Source organism: Microplitis mediator, chromosome 1 (genome assembly GCF_029852145.1).
Source record: "Microplitis mediator isolate UGA2020A chromosome 1, iyMicMedi2.1, whole genome shotgun sequence".
Taxonomy (NCBI): Eukaryota; Metazoa; Arthropoda; class Insecta; order Hymenoptera; family Braconidae; genus Microplitis; species Microplitis mediator.
Genome location: NC_079969.1, coordinates 15,935,057 through 15,955,555, shown reverse-complemented (window position 1 = coordinate 15,955,555; position 20,499 = coordinate 15,935,057). Strand labels below are relative to the sequence as shown.

At 29.6% G+C, this 20,499-nt stretch overlaps 1 protein-coding gene across 2 annotated transcripts in view; it reads right to left on the bottom strand.

The window, feature by feature from the left end:
• LOC130675809 (uncharacterized) overlaps positions 1–20,499 on the bottom strand; it is a 35,748-nt gene that overhangs the window by 2,119 nt on the left and 13,130 nt on the right. The window contains exons 1-4 of one of the 2 annotated variants that reach the window (XM_057481685.1): positions 6,584–6,764; positions 1,100–1,243; positions 526–827; positions 186–442 (exon numbers count right to left, since the gene is read on the bottom strand). In XM_057481685.1, the coding sequence (XP_057337668.1) occupies positions 186–442; positions 526–827; positions 1,100–1,211 (671 nt within the window). In that variant the 5' untranslated portion in view covers positions 1,212–1,243; positions 6,584–6,764. Of the gene's footprint in view, positions 1–185; positions 443–525; positions 828–1,099; positions 1,244–6,583; positions 6,765–20,499 lie in introns of those variants that run through there. The other variant, XM_057481677.1, reaches the window with a different exon arrangement.

The following is a 20,499-nucleotide window of genomic DNA, read 5'->3' as shown; positions in this document are numbered from 1 at the left end:
AACAAATCAATCGATCGATCCGGTCAACACTGATCGGTCTACAATCAAGATTAAATCTCGAGCAATGAACTCGTAGGTTTATAAGCAGGAAGCTTTCCATTACTTTTAACTGTCAATGACTTTTATACACGACAGATGAGTATATATTTATATAGACAACTTTAAAGAAACTATTTTAAATATACCTGCAAGCTGATAATAATCGTTGTATCTTTGGCGATGTGAGTAGTCTTGCCTCTGATGGATACCCAAGTTGTGCTCTTCTAACTCTTGGTGCTCCATTACCCGAAACTACTAGTTCAAGCATTTCAGGGTTCGGAACTGGTCTTTCGGGTACAATGCACCCGAGAACAATTGAACCTCTCGTTGATGCTTCCAATTGCATTAGACCTCCATATTCTCTTGGTAGTGGAATTGGTAGTGGACCGGCTACTAATCGAACCTTTAATAAATTTATAAATTTTCAAATATTTATTTTCATTGATCGAGTCAACGCATATATTTATATTTTATGTAAATATTTACCCTAAGAGGAAGCGCACGTTTTGCTAAATGATGTACTCTATAGAGAACGGCATCATTTCCGTTATCTGCATTACTACTCTGGCATATTGCGTAAAATTCACTTCGTGTTGATAAAGCGACAAATACTTCACGGCTATGAGAGTCTAAGCACTGGGCATATTGATCCTTTTCCGATGTACCTCCGGTTATTCCAAAGGATATTGAACTGTATTTTCTGGTATCCTGAAAGACTGCTATTAAACGAAGTACTTCGCCAGCTTGTATTATTGTCTTGGTATAATGAGCACGTAGATTTCCATCATCTATAAATAGATTTTTCATTCATTTAAGTTATAAAGTCATTTAATTCATTTGTATATAATTTTTTTTTATCCATAAAATGTATGAATCTTGAGTTTTTTTTACTTTGTGAAGAATATAAACCGGTTTTGTATCCCAGTAATTCAAATTCTAGTTTGTGTGTATCAGATATCAGATATAAGTTGGTCGACGTTAAAGATAGATTAGAATAAAAAACAAACAAAAAGAATAAATATTAAATAAGCGTGATGGCATGACATCGTTACTAACTAACCCATCTTAGAGTGTGTGAGAGTATAGCCACGAAGAGGTGCCGCCAAGAGGAAGGCTGGTACTCCAGCTCGTACAAGACTTTCAATTCGTCTATAAACTCTTGCACTGCCCATTGCATTATTACCAGAAACCACGGAAAACCATCCTGAAAATTCAATTATTCATCATTAATATTCAAACATCTCATTTCGCATGCAACATTTCTTCCATTTTACTTTTTAAATTAAAATACAACACAAGTATATCATTGTAATGAAATATTTTATGGTTACGTAGCTATGGTATTAAATCCCCGGCGGATCCGAATTACGGTAATTCATCGCATTTCGCCGCACTCGGAGTTCCGGAGTTTTAAAAAAAAATCACTCCGCATGCGTGAATAGGAATTTTTTTTGACGGAGTTTTAATACTTGAATGAATTTATATTTAATAGAAACAGTTGTTAATTAGAAACATAATTATGTCAATAAATAATTGATTCAGATATTAATAATTAAATTTATAAAATGTTTTAGTAACACACTAAATTATAATTTCATACATATAATACATAGTAAAAATATTAAATTATTGAATAGCTATAGTAGCATAGTTTTTATGGGAATATTTCATATTTCGGAACAATATAAAATTTTATTTCGTGGTATGATTGATGTAAATCATAGGACAGTTTGTGACTCAGTGGAGTTATATTTGTGTTCAAGTTTTATTATCAGCTGCTTATAATTTTAACTTCCCGTTAAGAAAATTGAAAATTTTCAAAAATTTGGGAAGTTCTTGGTTTCGGTCCGATTTTCGAAAATCGAATTTCTAAGAGATCTTGATGTTTCGAGGTTCTAGGAAGCTATTCTGACTATTTTCAAGATGATGTCTAAGTGTCTGTATGTGTGTACGTATGTAAATATCTGTACTTTTAAACGGATGAACCGATTTTGATGATCGAGGTGTCATTCAACGCAGCTTGTTGATATTTAAAAAGCTGTAAAAAATTGAGATTAGTCGATAGGGTGCGTTCGGAGATATTTAATTTCGAAGAGCTTGAAAATGTATTCACAACAATGTTTTCGAGCTTAAGGGCTGGCCCGCAGGGTCAACCGATAGACAGATTTCTTTAAAATCATTTCGCGTGAAATATAGAAAGGGAACTCGTAATTATTTCCGTACTCAATATAAATGTCAAAATATCAGAGACATCAGCTCACTATGTATTAGTAATTTTTTTTATAATTAATTTTCCACTCCGTGATAACTCTTTTTCGGAGTGAATTAAATTCTGGAGGGGACTGAATAAACAAAAAATCATCCACACTGCATTCACTCCGGGAATTTTTCACGGGGCAAACGTGCGTCTAAAAACAAACATTAAAAAAAAAACATCCCTATCACTGAATATGAAGTTTTTAAAACTTCGAAATAAAATAGATCTCATTACTTGTCCATTAAGGGACTATAGTAGGCTTACAAGTTGCGGCGTAAGTGACAATTTTTTAGAAAAAATTTTCAAGAAAATCGATCGCTACGAGTTTTTTGGAAATCAAAATTTGATAATCAAAATTTGAAAATTTCATAGAAATACGGTTTTGAAAATATTTAAAATTTTTTACACTTATCCAAAAAATTAAAGAAACAAGAAAATTTAATAAATTTTTTAGTGATTTTTGGAAGGCTGTATTTTCGTGAAAAATGATCGTAACGAAAAAATTAAAAAAGCAAATTGAAGCTTGAAATCTCTAGTTTGAAGATCTTTCAGCAAAATATTTTTTTGAGCCACGGTTTTTGCGGAATCATAAGAAAAAGGTCGAGACAAAATTTTTCTAAATTTTTTGGTTTCGTTTTTTAGGTCTACGGGGCCGGGAAAAATTTTTTCAAAAAAAACGAATTCATGGCTTGTTTAGGAAATTTATTCAGCTACAATTTGCTTTTTTTTGTTTCTCTGTACGACAATTTGCTGCTGAGATATCAGCCTTCAAATGAAAAAGGATCCTTTTGTCTTTGATTATTGATATCTCAGCAAGAAATGGTCACACAGTAATTTAAAGGGCAGTTTAATAAACTTGAATAAATCCCCTACAAGCTACATTTTCGATTTTTTCAAAAAAAAAATTTTTTTCATCCTTGATATCCATTTAAAAAATCTTTAAAAAATGGCCATTTTCTGGTTTTTTAGTCAACTCATCGCTACTCTGCAAATATTGATAAAAAAAATAATGTTGCCAGGTAATTTTACAGCTTAATGTACCCTCAAAAACCCTGGAACTTTTCAGATTGATCCATTAAACCGTTTGTCCAGACCGATTGCTCAAAGTTTTACAAAACAATTAAAGGAACAAGTTTTGTTCCTTAATTTGTGTAATCATTACCAAAATGAAAAAATTAATTTTTTTAGGATTTTCTTTCATTTTTGCGTTAGTTATTCAGTAAATGTAAGGTAAAGAAGAAAAAAAAAAAATTTTCCAAAAAACGAGACCAAACAAGAATTTTTTCACATTTTTATTTTTTTACGTTTTATTCGGAGGGTTATTTTTTTTTTCGTTTTTCGGAAAAAAAAAATTTTCTTTTTTTTACCTTACATTTACTGAATAACTAACGCAAAAATGAAAGAAAATCCAAAAAAAATTAATTTTTTCATTTTGGTAATGATTACACAAATTAAGGAACAAAACTTGTTCCTTTAATTGTTTTGTAAAACTTTGAGCAATCGGTCTGGACAAACGGTTTAATGGATCAATCTGAAAAGTTCCAGGGTTTTTGAGGGTACATTAAGCTGTAAAATTACCTGGCAACATTATTTTTTTTATCAATATTTGCAGAGTAGCGATGAGTTGACTAAAAAACCAGAAAATGGCCATTTTTTAAAGATTTTTTAAATGGATATCAAGGATGAAAAAAATTTTTTTTTTGAAAAAATCGAAAATGTAGCTTGTAGGGGATTTATTCAAGTTTATTAAACTGCCCTTTAAATTACTGTGTGACCATTTCTTGCTGAGATATCAATAATCAAAGACAAAAGGATCCTTTTTCATTTGAAGGCTGATATCTCAGCAGCAAATTGTCGTACAGAGAAACAAAAAAAAGCAAATTGTAGCTGAATAAATTTCCTAAACAAGCCATGAATTCGTTTTTTTTTGAAAAAATTTTTCCCGGCCCCGTAGACCTAAAAAACGAAACCAAAAAATTTAGAAAAATTTTGTCTCGACCTTTTTCTTATAATTCCGCAAAAACCGTGGCTCAAAAAAATATTTTGCTGAAAGATCTTCAAACTAGAGATTTCAAGCTTCAATTTGATTTTTTAATTTTTTCGTTACGATCATTTTTCACGAAAATACAGCCCTCCAAAAATCACTAAAAAATTTATTAAATTTTCTTGTTCCTTTAATTTTTTGGATAAGTGTATTCCAAAAGTGTTGTGTAAAAGAAAAATTAAAAAAAAAACTTCCTAATCGGCCCATTTTTCGCAAAGTTACGGGCATTTGAAAAGAAAGATTTTTTTTTATAAATCAATATCTCGAAAACAGCTGAATAGAAAAAATTGAAAAAAGTCATGGAGGCCTCTCTGAATGGATACCATAACATAAAAAATTATCAAAAAAATCGGAGTGTGTGTGTGTGTGTGTGTGTGTGTGTGTGTGTGTGTGTGTGTTTCAGAACATTTGATCAAGTAGACTCGAAAATATTGCCGAATTACGAGAAAAAAAATTTTTTTTTTAGTTTTTTATTGATTTCTTAAAAACGACTTGAACGATCGACTTCAAAATCTAATCAGCTCTAGATAGTCCAGTCGATGCGCACGAAAAAATGGTCAAAGATCATTTTTTCGGTGGGTAAAGATCGATTTTGAAAAATTTCTTTTTCATAATACTAGAAAAAATATAAGAAAAAAAGTTACCATAAATTTGGAGGGTGATCATTTTTTTTTTATAAAAAAATTAGATGTAAAATGAAATATCTCTAAAAGTATTGAGAAGTTATCGAGACAAACTAGTATCATTGTTTTCGGGATTTAATAACGAACAAAATGAATTTTGAACTATGACAGAGTAATTAGCTTGCCAAGTCTGGTCGCACCTAAGTATTATAGTCGAATATTAGGGCGCCACTGGAAGATGGACTCGGCCTTCCAGAACCGGATGTTAATGTAAATTAATTATATATGCTCAGGGTCGTTTGTAAATTTTATATTTTGTGAGAGAGGAAAGGAATAGTGAACAGGCTGAAATAAATTTATTTAAACTTTACTTTTAATTTTAATAACCTTAAGCACCTTGCTTATTATTTATTTAACCTTTTTATAACAATTAATTACTTATGACAAACTAAATGCGTCCCCTGGATGTGTACTTATGGCAAACTAATATTCTTATGACAAACTAATATTCTTATGACAAACTAATTTTTACTACGTCTCCCGGACGTTTTCCACACACACACTCTCTCATTAAAAAACCGTCCACCGGACGTTAAACCTTATTTTCCTTAATTCTACTTTAAAAAACCGTCCACAGGACGTTAACCCGCATATTCTTATTTCCTAGTGTCCACCGGACATATCCTAAACCTAACTTAATCTTTGTCCACCGGACTTACATCACAGACACAGTTTCTTTACTCTAACTTGACTCTACAAATTAATTGACTCTAATTTTAACAATACCCAATAACTTTTCCCATTTAAATTTTTACAATTCATAATTCACTGTATTTCCAATCAATTAATTAATTTTTGTTTAATGTAATTTATAAATTAATTAATTTTACCACTTATAAATTTTTCACTAATTATTTTGACTGATTAAATTTTTCTAATTAATTTGCCACAATTCTTATTCATTTATTACTTTCAATTCCTAAATGTTTCACTGACAATTTTCACAATTAAATTTATTTCACTTTCAAAATAATCCGTTTTCTCAATTTTACTCACAATTTAATTTACCCAAACTCTAGTGTCTTTTATTTAGTTTTTAGATACTTTAATTAACTTAAAATTAGTTTAATAATCACGTAATGACTAGAATTTGATTTCGGGTTGACTAGAATTTTAGGCCGGTGAATTGGCGTCATACGGTTCCCGATTTTATTGACGTTGATAGAGTAAATCGATTGAATTAATGAATCTTAGAATTAATGCGGCCGACGGAATAAATTCCAGCCTGTATTAATCTTAAGATCAATTAATAAATTAATTTATAACGGCTGGAGAGCCTGGAATAAATTAATAATTTAATAGTTTTAATGACCGGATTATTTATGCGATAATTTTATTTTATTCTGGCTGTGGAGCCTTGAATAATTATTACAGAGTTTAGACCAGATATTAACGACAAATGACGCGACGGAACTTTCGAGAACACGAGATTGAACGGCTGGAGAGCCTGAACTATCCGTTTCTTTACGCGAGATCAACGGAAAGATATTAAGTAGTATATTATAATTAATTTTCCAGATTAATAAAATTAATCGGAGGCCTTAAGTAATTATAATTTACCTCCAATTATAATTTCAGCAGTCCTTGGAACCTCTAGTGATGATCTGCTCCGGCTGCTAGCAATCTCTCGATGTTAGTGGTGTTCTTTTTCAGGTTTCCGTTGTCCGGCTTTCGTCCTCGTATTTTTGCTTCCATCACACTTTTTATTATTTAATTCGCAATGTACTAGATAACCTTGTATTACAATGTGTCTGATCACTTTAGTCGTTCACTTTGTCTTCACTCGGCGTCCATTGCCTTCGGTCGTCCGACTGACTCTCTCGATTTTTAGCATTTCACTCCCTTATAACTCTTCGATTCGGGTCTCTGATTTACCCCCGGATAACTCATCCCTACTAACTTAATTAGTCAAAGAGAGGGACGGATGTTCGGGTCTCACTGATTAGCGACACCCGGTGACATGTCGAATCACTCAATTTACTAAACCGGGTTATAATTAGGACCCGTTATCGACCGTGGACAAATCCAATTTTAGAAATAATTAATTAGTCATTGGAATCTATTTTACCCTGTTACAGAACGAAGTCTCTACGACGAATAGTTGCTGAGATAAAAATTATTAAAGCGCGAAAAACGAAAAAGCGCGTCATTTCGTCCGCGCGCGGATAAACAAAAGAGTGTAACTCGGCAGCAAATCGATATTTTAACAATTTTTTTTTTATTCTCTTAGTAAATCATATATCAACCATAAAAAAATTTAGTAACTTCCAAAAAAAATTTTTCGAATTTTAAATTTAAAAAAAGTAAAAACCACTTTTTGTTAAATAAAAAATAGAAAAAATGAAAAATAAATAAAATGACCTAATGGATAATTTTGTTTGAACCATTACCCAAACAATTACGGGTAATGACAGTTAAAAAAAAATTTTTTTTCATAAAAAAACCCGTTTTGAAAATTTTTGAAATTTATCAACAATTAAAAAAAAAAAATATATTTTTTTTGATACGACAGAAATTCATCTCGCGAAATTTTGAATCGAATGGTATATACGAATTTTTGTCGATTTTTTGAAATTTTTCCTTTATAATTTTCAATATAAGGACTTGGAAAAATTTCTTGCTACGGGACTTAAAAAAAATAGGACTTCGGATATCTTCGGGAATTGCTAGAGAGAGAAAGTAATCGTAATCCGTTAGAAAAAGACACTACTGTCTTATGCCTACTTTCTCTCTCTAGTAATTTTAAATTTTTTTTTATAAAATAAGTTTTTTTCATTTATGGAAATAAATTAATTATAATAATAATTATTATTATTATAAATTTACTACCGTAAATGAAAAAAACTTATTTTATAAAAAAAAATTTTAAATTTAAGTGTTCAGCAATTAACGAACTCATATGATGTAATTATATTTTTAAATGCGTAATATAAATAAATATAAACAAATAAAAAAAAAAGCCATATATAATTAATAATTATATATTTAAATACGTAAACGTAGTTGAATAAGTCATAATTAATTTAGTTATGATAATAATTTTATTTGTTCGTTGTCAATAATAAATACTAGCGCCATCCCTAAAAAAAATTATTTAAGTCCTTACGGAAAAAAATATCTCAGATAGTACTCATTGCTATCTTACATAGAACTCTCTACTATGATACACAGTAACCAGCAATATGTTGACATAGACGCAGGCGCTATCTGCAGATAGCAGTCGGTAATATGTTTAAAAAGTAACCTTTGCCATCTGACATACGACTGGCTGCTATGTACATAGAACTGGGCAATATGTAAGAGTGTACTATGTAGGATAGTAGTGAGCAACATCCGACATGGTGCTGAGTACAATGTAGAGAGTAGCCAGTACTACGTAGATAGGACCCACTGCTATCTCAATTTTTTTTTTCTACAGATGGCACTGACTACTATCTGACATGGTAGCCAGTTCTATTTTTTTCCGTGCAAGTAATTGCATTTTCGAGTTCGAAAATATATTCACAGTAATGTTTTCAAGCTCCTTGAGCTCGAAAACAGCGGGAAGTTGTGGGGCTGGCCCGCAGGGTCAACCGACGCCCAGATTTTTTTTACACAGTTCAAGATGTAATGACATAATTTTTAGCCAAGTTCTTATCACTCATACAAAAATATATTAAGAAATCAGTTCAATAATAAATGATCGATAAACAAAGTTGGCTGATTTGGCATATAATTCTCTCTCTCTTCTTTATATCTACATATATTTATATATTATACAAAATAATATATATCATGATTTCATAATCTAAAACTTGGTTTGTATGCGTGACAGACTCTTATGCAGATTAATAAAGATTATGTTAATGAGTTACCATGATCACGTTTGAAAGAACTCGTGTAATATCTTTATCTATAACATTAACGACAGTAAAAGCAAAAAAACATGAGTAACATCGGATTTTACGCATGAGTATGGTAGGAGGTGGCTAAGACTAATTGTTTAAGTGTTATGATCGTTATTTTAAATACTAATTAATTAATATCCTGACATCACGCAAACATCATTAGAAGTTGTTGGCATTTTATCATTTATGTATATATTCCTTTGAACTATATGGTATTTTTTAAACTTCTACCGTAGCTATGATATATACTGAAAATATTTATTAATTATAGTACTAGTACAAATCCAATAAAAGGAGCTACCCGACCATACCCGAAATTGGTGTAAATTTCTTATTTTAATCAATTCAAGAATTTAATTTTTCGAAAGATTACATAAAAAAATCTACATTTAGTATGTCTTATATATGCTAGTACAGAAATTAAATTTTTAATTGATTTTACAACATCACTTGAATAATAATCAATCATTGTTAATTTTGCTTTAATATTTTTAGTTCATTGAAGCCATAACGTCAACTAGGGAAATTTTTTTGTAAAATTACATTTTTATCTTCTAAAATTTGTATTATTATACCTTTGAAACGCCATAAAAAATAAATTAATCAATTCAAAGTAAAGGCATAATATTGTTAACTGATGCTTGTCTCATAAGGTACACCATGAATTTTTTAAATTTGAGTTAGGTCTTATCATTTAGAAGTAATTCGATGATAAAGCTGCGAAAGTCAATTCCCAGAGAGGAAAGTACGACGGGCCCAGGCTTGGCCCACGAATGTAGAACCTTGGGCCAAGCTTGTAAGTCAGCCTTGACCCAGCCTTGGTAGAAGTCTGGAATGATAACACCGGGCCAGTCCTGGTTGCTAGACCTGGTCCATACATCGACGGAACAAATAAATTTAATTAAAAAAAAAAAATTATCTAAGGGAGGTGAATGATGTGAAAAAAACTCGGTGAAAATTCTGCTGGGCTCTGGGCGCGAACTGCCGTCTTTCTGATTGCTGGGTCCGAATGATAGCTACTGGACGAACCTACTAATGTTGAACTGATACATTTATATGATCTACTTATTAAATCATAGGTATAGCCAAACTTGGGTAATCCTACCTTGGCCCCCAAGTCTGGCTTGCTATTGGATGGTCAAGACAGGGGAACCTAGTCTTGGCCCAAGCTCGGGTAATGATTGGGATGACCAGGACTAAGTACCCGATCTTGAGCCAAGTATGGGCCAATATAGGTGGGCCAATATAGGTGGGCCAAAGCTAGGTTCCCTAGTGCTGATAAAGATTTAGAATAAAAATTACATTTTACACAATTATTGGATGCAAAGGAAAAACAAAATTTTGAATAATTTTTATCATAATACAAAGTCATTAACATTTTTTGATTAACACTTTCGATTTTTGAAAAAGTTTAAAAAAAAAATTCAAAATAATGCTCAACAATATTTACAAAAGTGATTTTAGAATGTTCGAAAAACATTTAAAAAAATAAACTTTTTTTACAAAATTTAGAAGGTACCCCATTTTTCCCTCCGCCCCCACTTCCTTAATAATTAATTGTTGTTTTTATTTAATCAAGTGCAATAACTGTAATTCTGGTAACTTTTAATAGTTTTCACCTTTTCCAAATTACGTATGTTATTTTTACTTGTATGAAAAGAAAGTTACAACAATGTAAATTTCCCTCAGTATTGTATCATTATTGTGAGAATTTAAAGTTGTTAAGATTATTATTTATAATGAACTAAATAACTTTGTTAGTGTTGATGAACCTTAATTAATTAAGCTAACAATGGATTCGTATCACTGTGACTTAAGAACATGTAGTGTTACGACATGAAGAAATAAAGTAATCGATGATGAATCACGATATGTTGTACATAAACATCCTTATTTTGCGTTGATGACTGAATTATAAGAGCCATTGCGTCGACAGAGAACAGCCCGGAAAGAAATGTTACAAAGGCGCAAGAGTAGGTCTATATTACGCCAGAGATTCTTCCTTCACTTTCCATCTTCATTGTGAGCATATATCTGACACAGTTAACGCTACTCTGATTACTCTTACTAGCTATAATTATCTTTATGTCTATATGAGATTAGAGTTAAAATTGCTTAAAGTATAATCATTAACGTGTACTTCAATAGCTACTTGCATTTAACTATCATTACATTTGTGTTAATGATTTTTTATCTAAGCTTAACTAACTTGGTAATTCAATCAAATGATTATAGTAATTATATATGTATACACAGTTGTTAAGTGATGATATTGTTGTATTTGGATAATAAATATTAGTATATAGTAAAAAATGATACTTAAAATTTTAATGGTTTGTAGTATATATTGCACACCTCAAGCGCAGAACCACTGAAGGTTCTTATACTGTGCGACTGCTTTGCACACGCTAAATAGTTCCTACACTTTTTCAACTGCAACAAGATGGTTTCAATTGTATACCAATTGGTATATTAATATAAAGACAATTTATTAGGGAATAATTTCGACCTAGTATTTAAATCGATTTATTATTTCATCGAATAAAAATAAAGTATTTTCGTCCATGGAATCAGTTCGGTCAATTATCACATATGAAAGTTCGTATACATATTTTCTTTTTTTTCTCGGAAACAGGTTCAAAAGTTTCATTTAGATATAAAAATACGCATGTGAAAATTAGAGCTCTTAATATTAATAATAAGAATTTCCGCATCGCAGTTTTCTATTTTCCATAAGGATAACATGGACAAAATTTTTTTTTGCGTCTTCTGATTTTTATAACGAGCTAACGATACGTCGTAAGAATAATCTGCAGACATATTTTTGTAGGGAATTGAATGTTCGACAAAAAAGTCTCTTATCATTTTTTGATAAATTCATCTGTTTGAGAGTTATTTGAGTTTGAAGTCAAATATACCCAGCAATCGGGATCGCATTGGAAGCCAATGCGATTCAATGCGTTTCAATGCGATTCAATACTATTTTTGAAACCCTATGTTTCGCATTGGAAAGTATTGAATCGCATAGGATTTTCTAGATTCCGTCGATCATGCAGTTTAGAGATCAAACTGAATAACCAACAAAGATTTCTGTGTACCATAAGCCGTTAAAGTAGTAATAATTGATGTGAAATATCGAATTACTATTTAATTATCGCGGTCATTTATTCAAAGGAAAATATTCTCATAAAATGAAAAATAATAACTGTTATCATTTATATTTTATAATAAAATAAAGTTATATCGTCAATCCAAAGAGATTATTTTGCGGTCAATTTTTAAAAAAATATTAGATTACAAGTAAAAAATAAATTTTTTACAATAATTTTATTTAAAATAAATAATAATTTATCGCATAGGAATTTTTTAATTAAACTTAACCGCGTAAATTTTAGAGAAGACAATTTTAAAAATGTTAAAATTTGTTGACAGTCGAACGTCAAAGTAAGACCTTGACAATTTTTCTGGAACTGTCATCTAGTGTAGTCGAGAAGTGAGTTTTCTGCGAAAAATTGTAAAAACACTCTTAAAAATATGGCGATTGGTGCATTGGATTCAGAATTTAATTCTGAGAAATGGGAATTTTTTAATTTATCCGCCATTAAAAATTTCATTTGTTATAAACAAAAAACGAAGAGACAAAAAGGGAGTCTCCGTTTTGTAGCTATAACTTCAAAAATATTAAAGATATTTGAAATTTAAAAAAAGATTCTAAAAGATGAGAAAATTTCAGTTATGTAAGTCTCGACTCCCCGAGTTGTAGCTCCATTATTTATAATTTTAATTTAACGCCGCAAAGCAAAGTATGCAACACAAAACTCGTCTCCGAAAAATTTGTTAATTAACAATTAAATAACGTTAACAAAAATCGAGCTAAAAAATTATTTTTTTGCGGGGCTATATTCCTTCAAGTGTCTAGATGACACTATAATTTATTCAGATTTTTAAATTAATATTGAATGTTATAAAAAAATTATTTTGTGTTGCATACTTTGCTTTGCGGCGACGCCTAGGCACCGAAACGGCCGCGCGGAGCCCAACTTTCAACGTTTAATTAAAATTATAAATAATGGAGCTACAACTCAGGGAGTCAAGACTTATTTTACTAAAATTTTCTCCTCTTTTAGAATCTTTTTTTTAAATTTCAGATATCTTTAATATTTTTGAAGTTATAGCTACAAAACGGAAACTCCCTTTTTGTCTCTTCGTTTTTTGTTTGTAACAAATGAAATTTGTAATGGCGGATAAATAAAAAAATACCCATTTCCCAGAATTAAATTCTGAATCCAATGCACCAACCGTCATATTTTTAAGAGTGTCTCAACGATTTTTCGCAGAAAACTCACTTCTCGACTAGACTATTTGTCTATCTGACATTTTTAAGGGGGATAGCCACTGTGAGATTTCAAAAAAAAAAAAATTTTTTTTTTTTTATTAAATCAAAGTGTATATTCTTAAATTATCTAAATTTTGTTGCTTAAAATTAATTATATTAAATTTTCAATTAATTGCGAATAACTTACGACTTGTGAGAAATATCAAAAATTTTCTCTGAGATAAGTTGTTGGAAATAAAAGGCTCTACAAAAAATGTCCTCTAAAATTTTCGGATAAAGTTGATGGTTGCGTCAAAAAATTTAAAAAATGTAGAAATTTATCGTCAATATAACTTTAACTTTGAATAACTTTTGAAGAAATAAAAATATCGAAAAATTATAGGAGACCTTTTTTGTAGAGCGTCAAATTTCCCGCAAGAATATGTCTTGAACATTTGAAAGTATTGGTCCCACCGAGAGCTACAAAATTCCAAAGCTTAAAAAATAAATTTTCCCATGTTATTTAAACGGGAAATAGAAAATTGCGATGCGGCAGTTGTTAATATTAATATTAAGAGCTCAAACTTTCACAGTATTTTTTTTTCGTCATTTCCAACAATATTTTCGATATAATGCAGAAAAAAAAAATTAGTCGATTTTTTTGAATCAGTCTAGTGTCTATGTTCAAAAATATGTATCTAGAGTTTTATATAAAAATTCCGAATATTTTTCAAGTTATAGTCATTTTTGTGACAGCGCGTCAACTGACTGCTGCATCGACTAAAAACTTTAAACGCGTTTTTCTCGAAACTACTTTTTTTGAACTGGTGGCATCTGTAATTCGCATAAATATGAACCGATTCGCAACTTTTTTTTATGCCGTATTCGTCTATTCAGTAGCTAAAGTTGCACGTGAATTTTGAAAATTTTGATTTTTAAGATTTTTTAGGGCTGTTTGAATCCAAAAAAATGAGAAAAAAAAAAACGAAAAAATTTTTTATATGTCGCCATTTTTTTTCAAATCCAAATTTTCAAAATCCCCTACGTGGAACGATAACCACATGCATACACATTACAACGCCCTTTGGTTTATTGTTTCTGATAATCCGTTTTTGAGTTAGAGATGACACCGTGGTGGGGAAAATTTTTTTGTTGCTCCACAAAAATGCTTATAACTTTGTAACAACATAATATGTTTTGACGAAAATTTAGGAGAATTATCTTCAATGTATACATTATAAAACAAAAAAAAAACCCGATCCCCAAATTTCTTTATTATTCCAGTCAAAAAATTCCCGAAAATCATCTATTTTTTCGATCCTCACAGTGGCTATCTCCCTCAATATTTATATTTTAACAAAGTTCAATAGTTTGTATTTTTTAAATAAATAAATGCATACCTTTAAACTTAATTACTTTCACAGTCATTCAATTTTTCGTGCTTAGTGAATTATTTTACTAAAAAAATTTGATATCATTAAAATGATTGCAAAAGCTATAATTTTACTAGATGTTTTCTATTTACACTCTGTATTAAAATAATTTTTTTTCTCCCAATTATTTTTGAGTCATATTATAATCGTATTGAAATTTTTAAATTTCGGCTATTGGTAATCTAGAATTTTGGGTTAATCGGTAAAAAAAGTTTCCTACTTAGCCTATATCAACGTGTCGCATTGATTCGGATTGACAAGACGGCCATTCCAAAAACAGGATTGAATCGGATAGAAAACTGAATGCGATTCAATGCGATCCCGTTTGCTGGGATATATATACACTTATCTAAAGAATTAAAGGAACAAGAAAATTTTATAAATTTTTTAGTGATTTTTGGAAGACTATTTTCGTGAAAAATGGTCGTATCGAAAAAATAAAAAAAGCAAATTGAAGCTTAAAATCTCTAGTTTGAAGATCTTCCAGCAAAATTATTTTTTGAGCCACGGTTTTTGCGAAGTCATAAGAAATAGCTTGAGACAAAAATTTTCTGAATTTTTCGGATTTGTTTTTTGGGTCTACGGGGCCGGGAAAGTTTTTTTCAAAAAAAACCAATTCATGGCTCGTTCAGGAAATTTATTTTGAGTGTGTTCTTGATAAAAAAAAAATTGCGTGGTGTCGTGGGACACCAGATAGGAACGAAGTTCCTTATTATAAAAATATTAATTTCAAGTTCTATTCGAAGTATAAAGAAAATAATTATTGGGGTATACATTTTTATTATGATTTTTTTCTCGATAGGTGTGTATGCTGTAAAGAATAAGCATACACAATAGACTGGGCCAAAAAAATCGATAATTTTTTTTTTTTTCGATACTGTAAAAATATTATTCCTGATGACCAAAAAAAATTATTGTGCAAGTTTGAGTCCTTAATATTGATATTAAGAGGTGTATCGTTACGACTATTTTTATGACAGAAATTTCATGTATTACCTCAAACTCGTAAATTATCTATCTGAAAAATTTGAGCAATGTATAGTCTCGAAGAAATTGAATTCCCTACAAAAAATCTCTATTAGGAAATTGCCGTAAAACGAGCCGTTTCCTCGTAACCGTTCCTTAAACATTGATTTGTTTTTTTAATTCTTTGATTCTATTTTGGATTTTTGTAACTACTAGAAATATTAAAATTTTTTTTTACGTAAGATTCATATTCTTGAAGAAAATTTAATGCTCTACAAAAAAGGTCTTCTAACATTTTTTGCTAAATTCACTCCTTCGAAAGTTATTCAAGGTTGAAGTTGAGTCAAAACGAGGTCAATAACCTGAATAACATTCGAAGGAGTGAATTTAGAAAAAAATGTTAGAAGACCTTTTTTGTAGAGCATTAAATTTTCTTCAAGAATATGAATCTTGCGTAAAAAAAAATTTAATATTTCTAGTAGTTACAAAAATCCAAAATAGAATCAAAGAATTAAAAAAACAAATCAATGTTTAAGGCACGGTTACAAGGAAACGGCTTATTTGACGTCAATTTACTAAGAGAAATTTTTTGTAAGGAATTCAATTTCTTTTAAGAATATACATTGCTTAAATTTTTCAGATAGATGATTTACGAGTTTTGGGTAAAAAATGAAATTTCTGTCAAAAAACTAATAGTCGTAACGATACACCTCTTAATATCAATAATAAGGGCTCAAACTTGCACAGTAATTTTTTTTAGTCATCAGGAATAATATTTTCACAGTATCGAAAAAAAAAAAAATATAGTCGATTTTTTTGGCCCATTCTAATACATTCCTATACATAGTGTATAGCCAGAGTTGCAAATAGCGCATTAAATTTATAATTGCATTAGTGTTTCAATTAGATTTTTTTTTATATTTCATAATCCAAAAACAACAAATGAAAATTATTTTTTAATTTTCTAATTGAATATCTTTGAATTGAAAATAATTTTTTCATTTTTAATCCAACATTTTTCGATTAAAAATTAAATTTCAAATTTTCAATTCGTAAAGTATCGTTAAAATGTAATGGCTTAATTTTTAAATCTACGTTTTCAAATAAAACATTAAATAAAAAATTTCAATTCGGAAAACCAGATTAAAAAATTTCTTTCTAATCTCTAATTCCATATCTAATAATTGAAAAGTCAATCAAAAATTTTAATTAGCCATAGCTAAAGGGGATTAGAAAATTACATTCTGTTTCTAAATTTTCTATTTTCGAATAAAAAAATTAAATAAAATATTTTTAATTCTGAACATCGGATTGGTGTTGGTTTAATTTTAAATTCTCTGCTTACGCTGAAAATTATTCAAAGAATTTAATGCTCAAATGTCTTAACTATGCATGATCTTCTTAATTCAAATTCTATTATATCTGACGATCAACAGTAAGTTTAAAAATATTCAAACTTGAAGATCAAGTAAAACAGTATTCTTTCCTATTATAAGTGCTGTCAAATTTTTTGTCTTGATTACTTATTTGATTGCGTACCGAATCTGAATTAAAAAGTAATTTTCAATTTTTGATCCCATGTGTTTGAATTAATAAGTAATTTTTTAATTTTTAATCCCACGTATCTGAATTAGAATTAATTTTTGAAATTTTAGACCCACGTGTCAATTTAAAAACTACTTTTTTAAATTTCAATTTCACTTCTCTTATTAAAAATTGGTTTTTCGATTCTTAATCCCACGTGTTTATATTTAAATTAATTTTTCAATTTTTCAATTCAAGTTGTTGAGTTAAAAATTAACTTTGTAATTTTAATCGATATAATTTCAATTACGGATTGAAAATTCAATTTTTGATTGCAAATATTCTCACTAAAGAATTCGCAACACTGTGTATAGCCTCCCTGCGTTTAACGTAGTAGTAATCAGATGGTTCCACTTTTGACCACCAGATGGTGTAATTATCGAATGATATAATAATAATAGCAAACGGCAATAATAATAACAGTCATCCCATAGACTATACATTAGACAGTGTATAGCCACCATACATAGACTATACATAAAAAGGTTACGCTTTTTTGTCGCGTTACGGACGTTTTTTGCCGGCTAGGGTACCCCTCCGCAACACGCCATAAGGAACTTCGTTCCAAAAATATTTTCGATTTTTTTGAATCAGTCTAATATACATGTATACATTTTTTTTATGAATGGCATTGTTGAACCCTACTCAAACAATTATGACAGGTTGTGACCAAATTCCATGAAAAATCGACCATGAGGACAAATACAATAGCTAGGTTTTCAAAAAATCTCCCTAATTAGAAAATTAATATGCATCGAATAAATAATAATACTTATTATTGAAATAAATTCCGCTGTTTAGTTCTTTCTACTGCATAAATTTTCAATATTTTGCTTTTTCCATGAACGAAAAAAAATAAGATCAGTAACAGAATGATTTTTTTTTCATAAGTATTTAGGCACTAAAAAAATTTAGTATTTTTTTTCAATTTTACTCAATAAATAATATGTAGGTATTATATTGAGAGTCGAATGCTATATGATATTTTCGTTATAAGATCCGGGTGTGATTGATTGTGATTGTAAATAAACTAGTTGAAGAATTTATACTGTTACCATATTGTAATCGAATACTCTAAGGGTAATCCAGGTGTACAAAAGATACTTTGTAACCTTTGTAAATTAATCCTAGGTTTTTCACCCTCACTAGTACAAAAATGCTTTCTTTCCTTTAGGTCTTAGATCCGATGTTTTTTTTTCTCTTTCAGTTTCAACCGTTCACCCGATTCAACATTAGACGACGTTTGATTATTATTATATTCATGTCACGCTGCTGGACATTGAACCCAAGTGATTTTAAAGAATTTTCTATTGTCTGCTTGGTTTAACTGAGCATTCGGTCTATGTGTATTATTACAGACAATGAATTGAAGAGTTGAAATATTAATAATTTAAAATCTGATATGTGACACCTTTATAAATATTTGAATTATACACGGAGAAACCCTTGTAGGTAAAAAATTTTTTACGTCGGGATTCGTCTTGGCACAACATTGGGTTACCGAGCCTCGATTTGCTAGTCTTAGCGTACGAGTCAATTTTCTATCAAATTTGTTTGAGTTCGCTAATAATTTTATTTTTATTTGAGTTCAAATATATTCAAGCAGTAAATATCATGATTTTATTTTATTTTAAAATTTCACACATCATGCAATAATAGGACAGCTAAATAACAAATGGTAAACGGAAAGAAATATCAAGTAAATATGCCTGTGCAGCATAGTAATGATTACATTACTCTATAGTTTGTATAAGCAGTAAGGTGGCCGTTAAAAATTAAATTTTCTCAGGCGCCCCATAAAAAGCTTCGTTTTAGTGAAAAAATAGGTGGGGAATTTGGTTTTTCCTTTTTATGTAAAAAGAACACGTGCCGCAGGACGATCAAAGTTCATTTTTCGATACAATCGCGTTTTTTTTTAAATATCTCATGAAATATGCAGATTGAAGGAAAAAATCATATATGAAAATCCTATAGGAACAATTTTGTAGAAAATTAAATTCTTAACAAAAAAAGTTATATTCATTTTTTTTATAAAATGTGTATTTATGAAGATATTTTCAAAAAACTTTTTCAAATCTTATCAATTGAAAATTTTAAGGATTACGAATGTTAAAAATAACGTTTTTTCTTAAATATATACAACTTCGTAACTCGTAACATATCAATCATTAATGCTTGTAGTTTCTATATACTTAGAAAAATGTTATTTTTAAAATGTGTAATCCTTAAAACGCTCAATTCATCAGATCCAAAAAAAATTTTTGTTTAAATATCTTCATAAATACACATTTTATAAAAAAAATGAAAATGACCTTTTTCGTTAAGAATTTAATTACCTACAAAATTGTTCCTATGATTTTTTCCTTCAATCTGCATTTTTCATGAGATATTTAAAAAAAACCGCGATTGTATCGAAAAATGAAATTTGATCGTCCTGCGGCACGTGTTCTTTTTACTTAAAAAGGAAAACCCAATTCCTCACCCATTTTTCGACTAAAAAAAAACTTTTTATGGGGCGGCTGAGAAAATTTAATTTTTAAAGACCACCCTAATAAGAAGTCACATAAGAGCGGCGTGACAAAAACTATAGAGTAACGTAATTATTACTACGCTGCATAGGCATACTTACTTGAAATTTCTCTCCGTGTACTTGAAAACTTCCAACTTCTATGAATAGCCTCACAGCTTAGTGGATACAAGACTTGCCTAGCAGCCATAAAGGACCAGGTTCGAGACCCAGCAAATACAAAAAAAATTATTATCATCGGTCTACTCAATTTCTCTATGTCCAAATCCATCTCCATATCTTTATAAATTTATATTTTATTTATTTATGAAACTTCGATTAACGTGTTTTTTTCCCTTTTATTCACTGATTCAGATAAAGTCTAAAACATCAACTAGAAAATAATATACTTTCCATTTAAACTTTTTTTTTTTTAACATTATAATATTATGGTTCATTGGTTGTATTATTTTAATAAATAATTGGCTTAGAACAACTATCTGAGCTTGACGAAAGAAAAATAAATAAAAGTAGAAATATTATTGAAATGATCATTCTAAAACTGCGGATTAATTTAGTTACAGCATTGATGTTAAAATTACATGATATATGGGAAAATGATTTTCGATTAAATTTTGCTCGTATGATAAAAAAGAAAATGTTTTACTTCTATAGTCAATAAATTGTACATCTAGTTATTTACTATCTCAAAAATTGAAATAATAAAAGTTATTGGCGAGTAAATCTCATACAATTGTTCAACTTCTCAGTAGTTTGCCGCGATT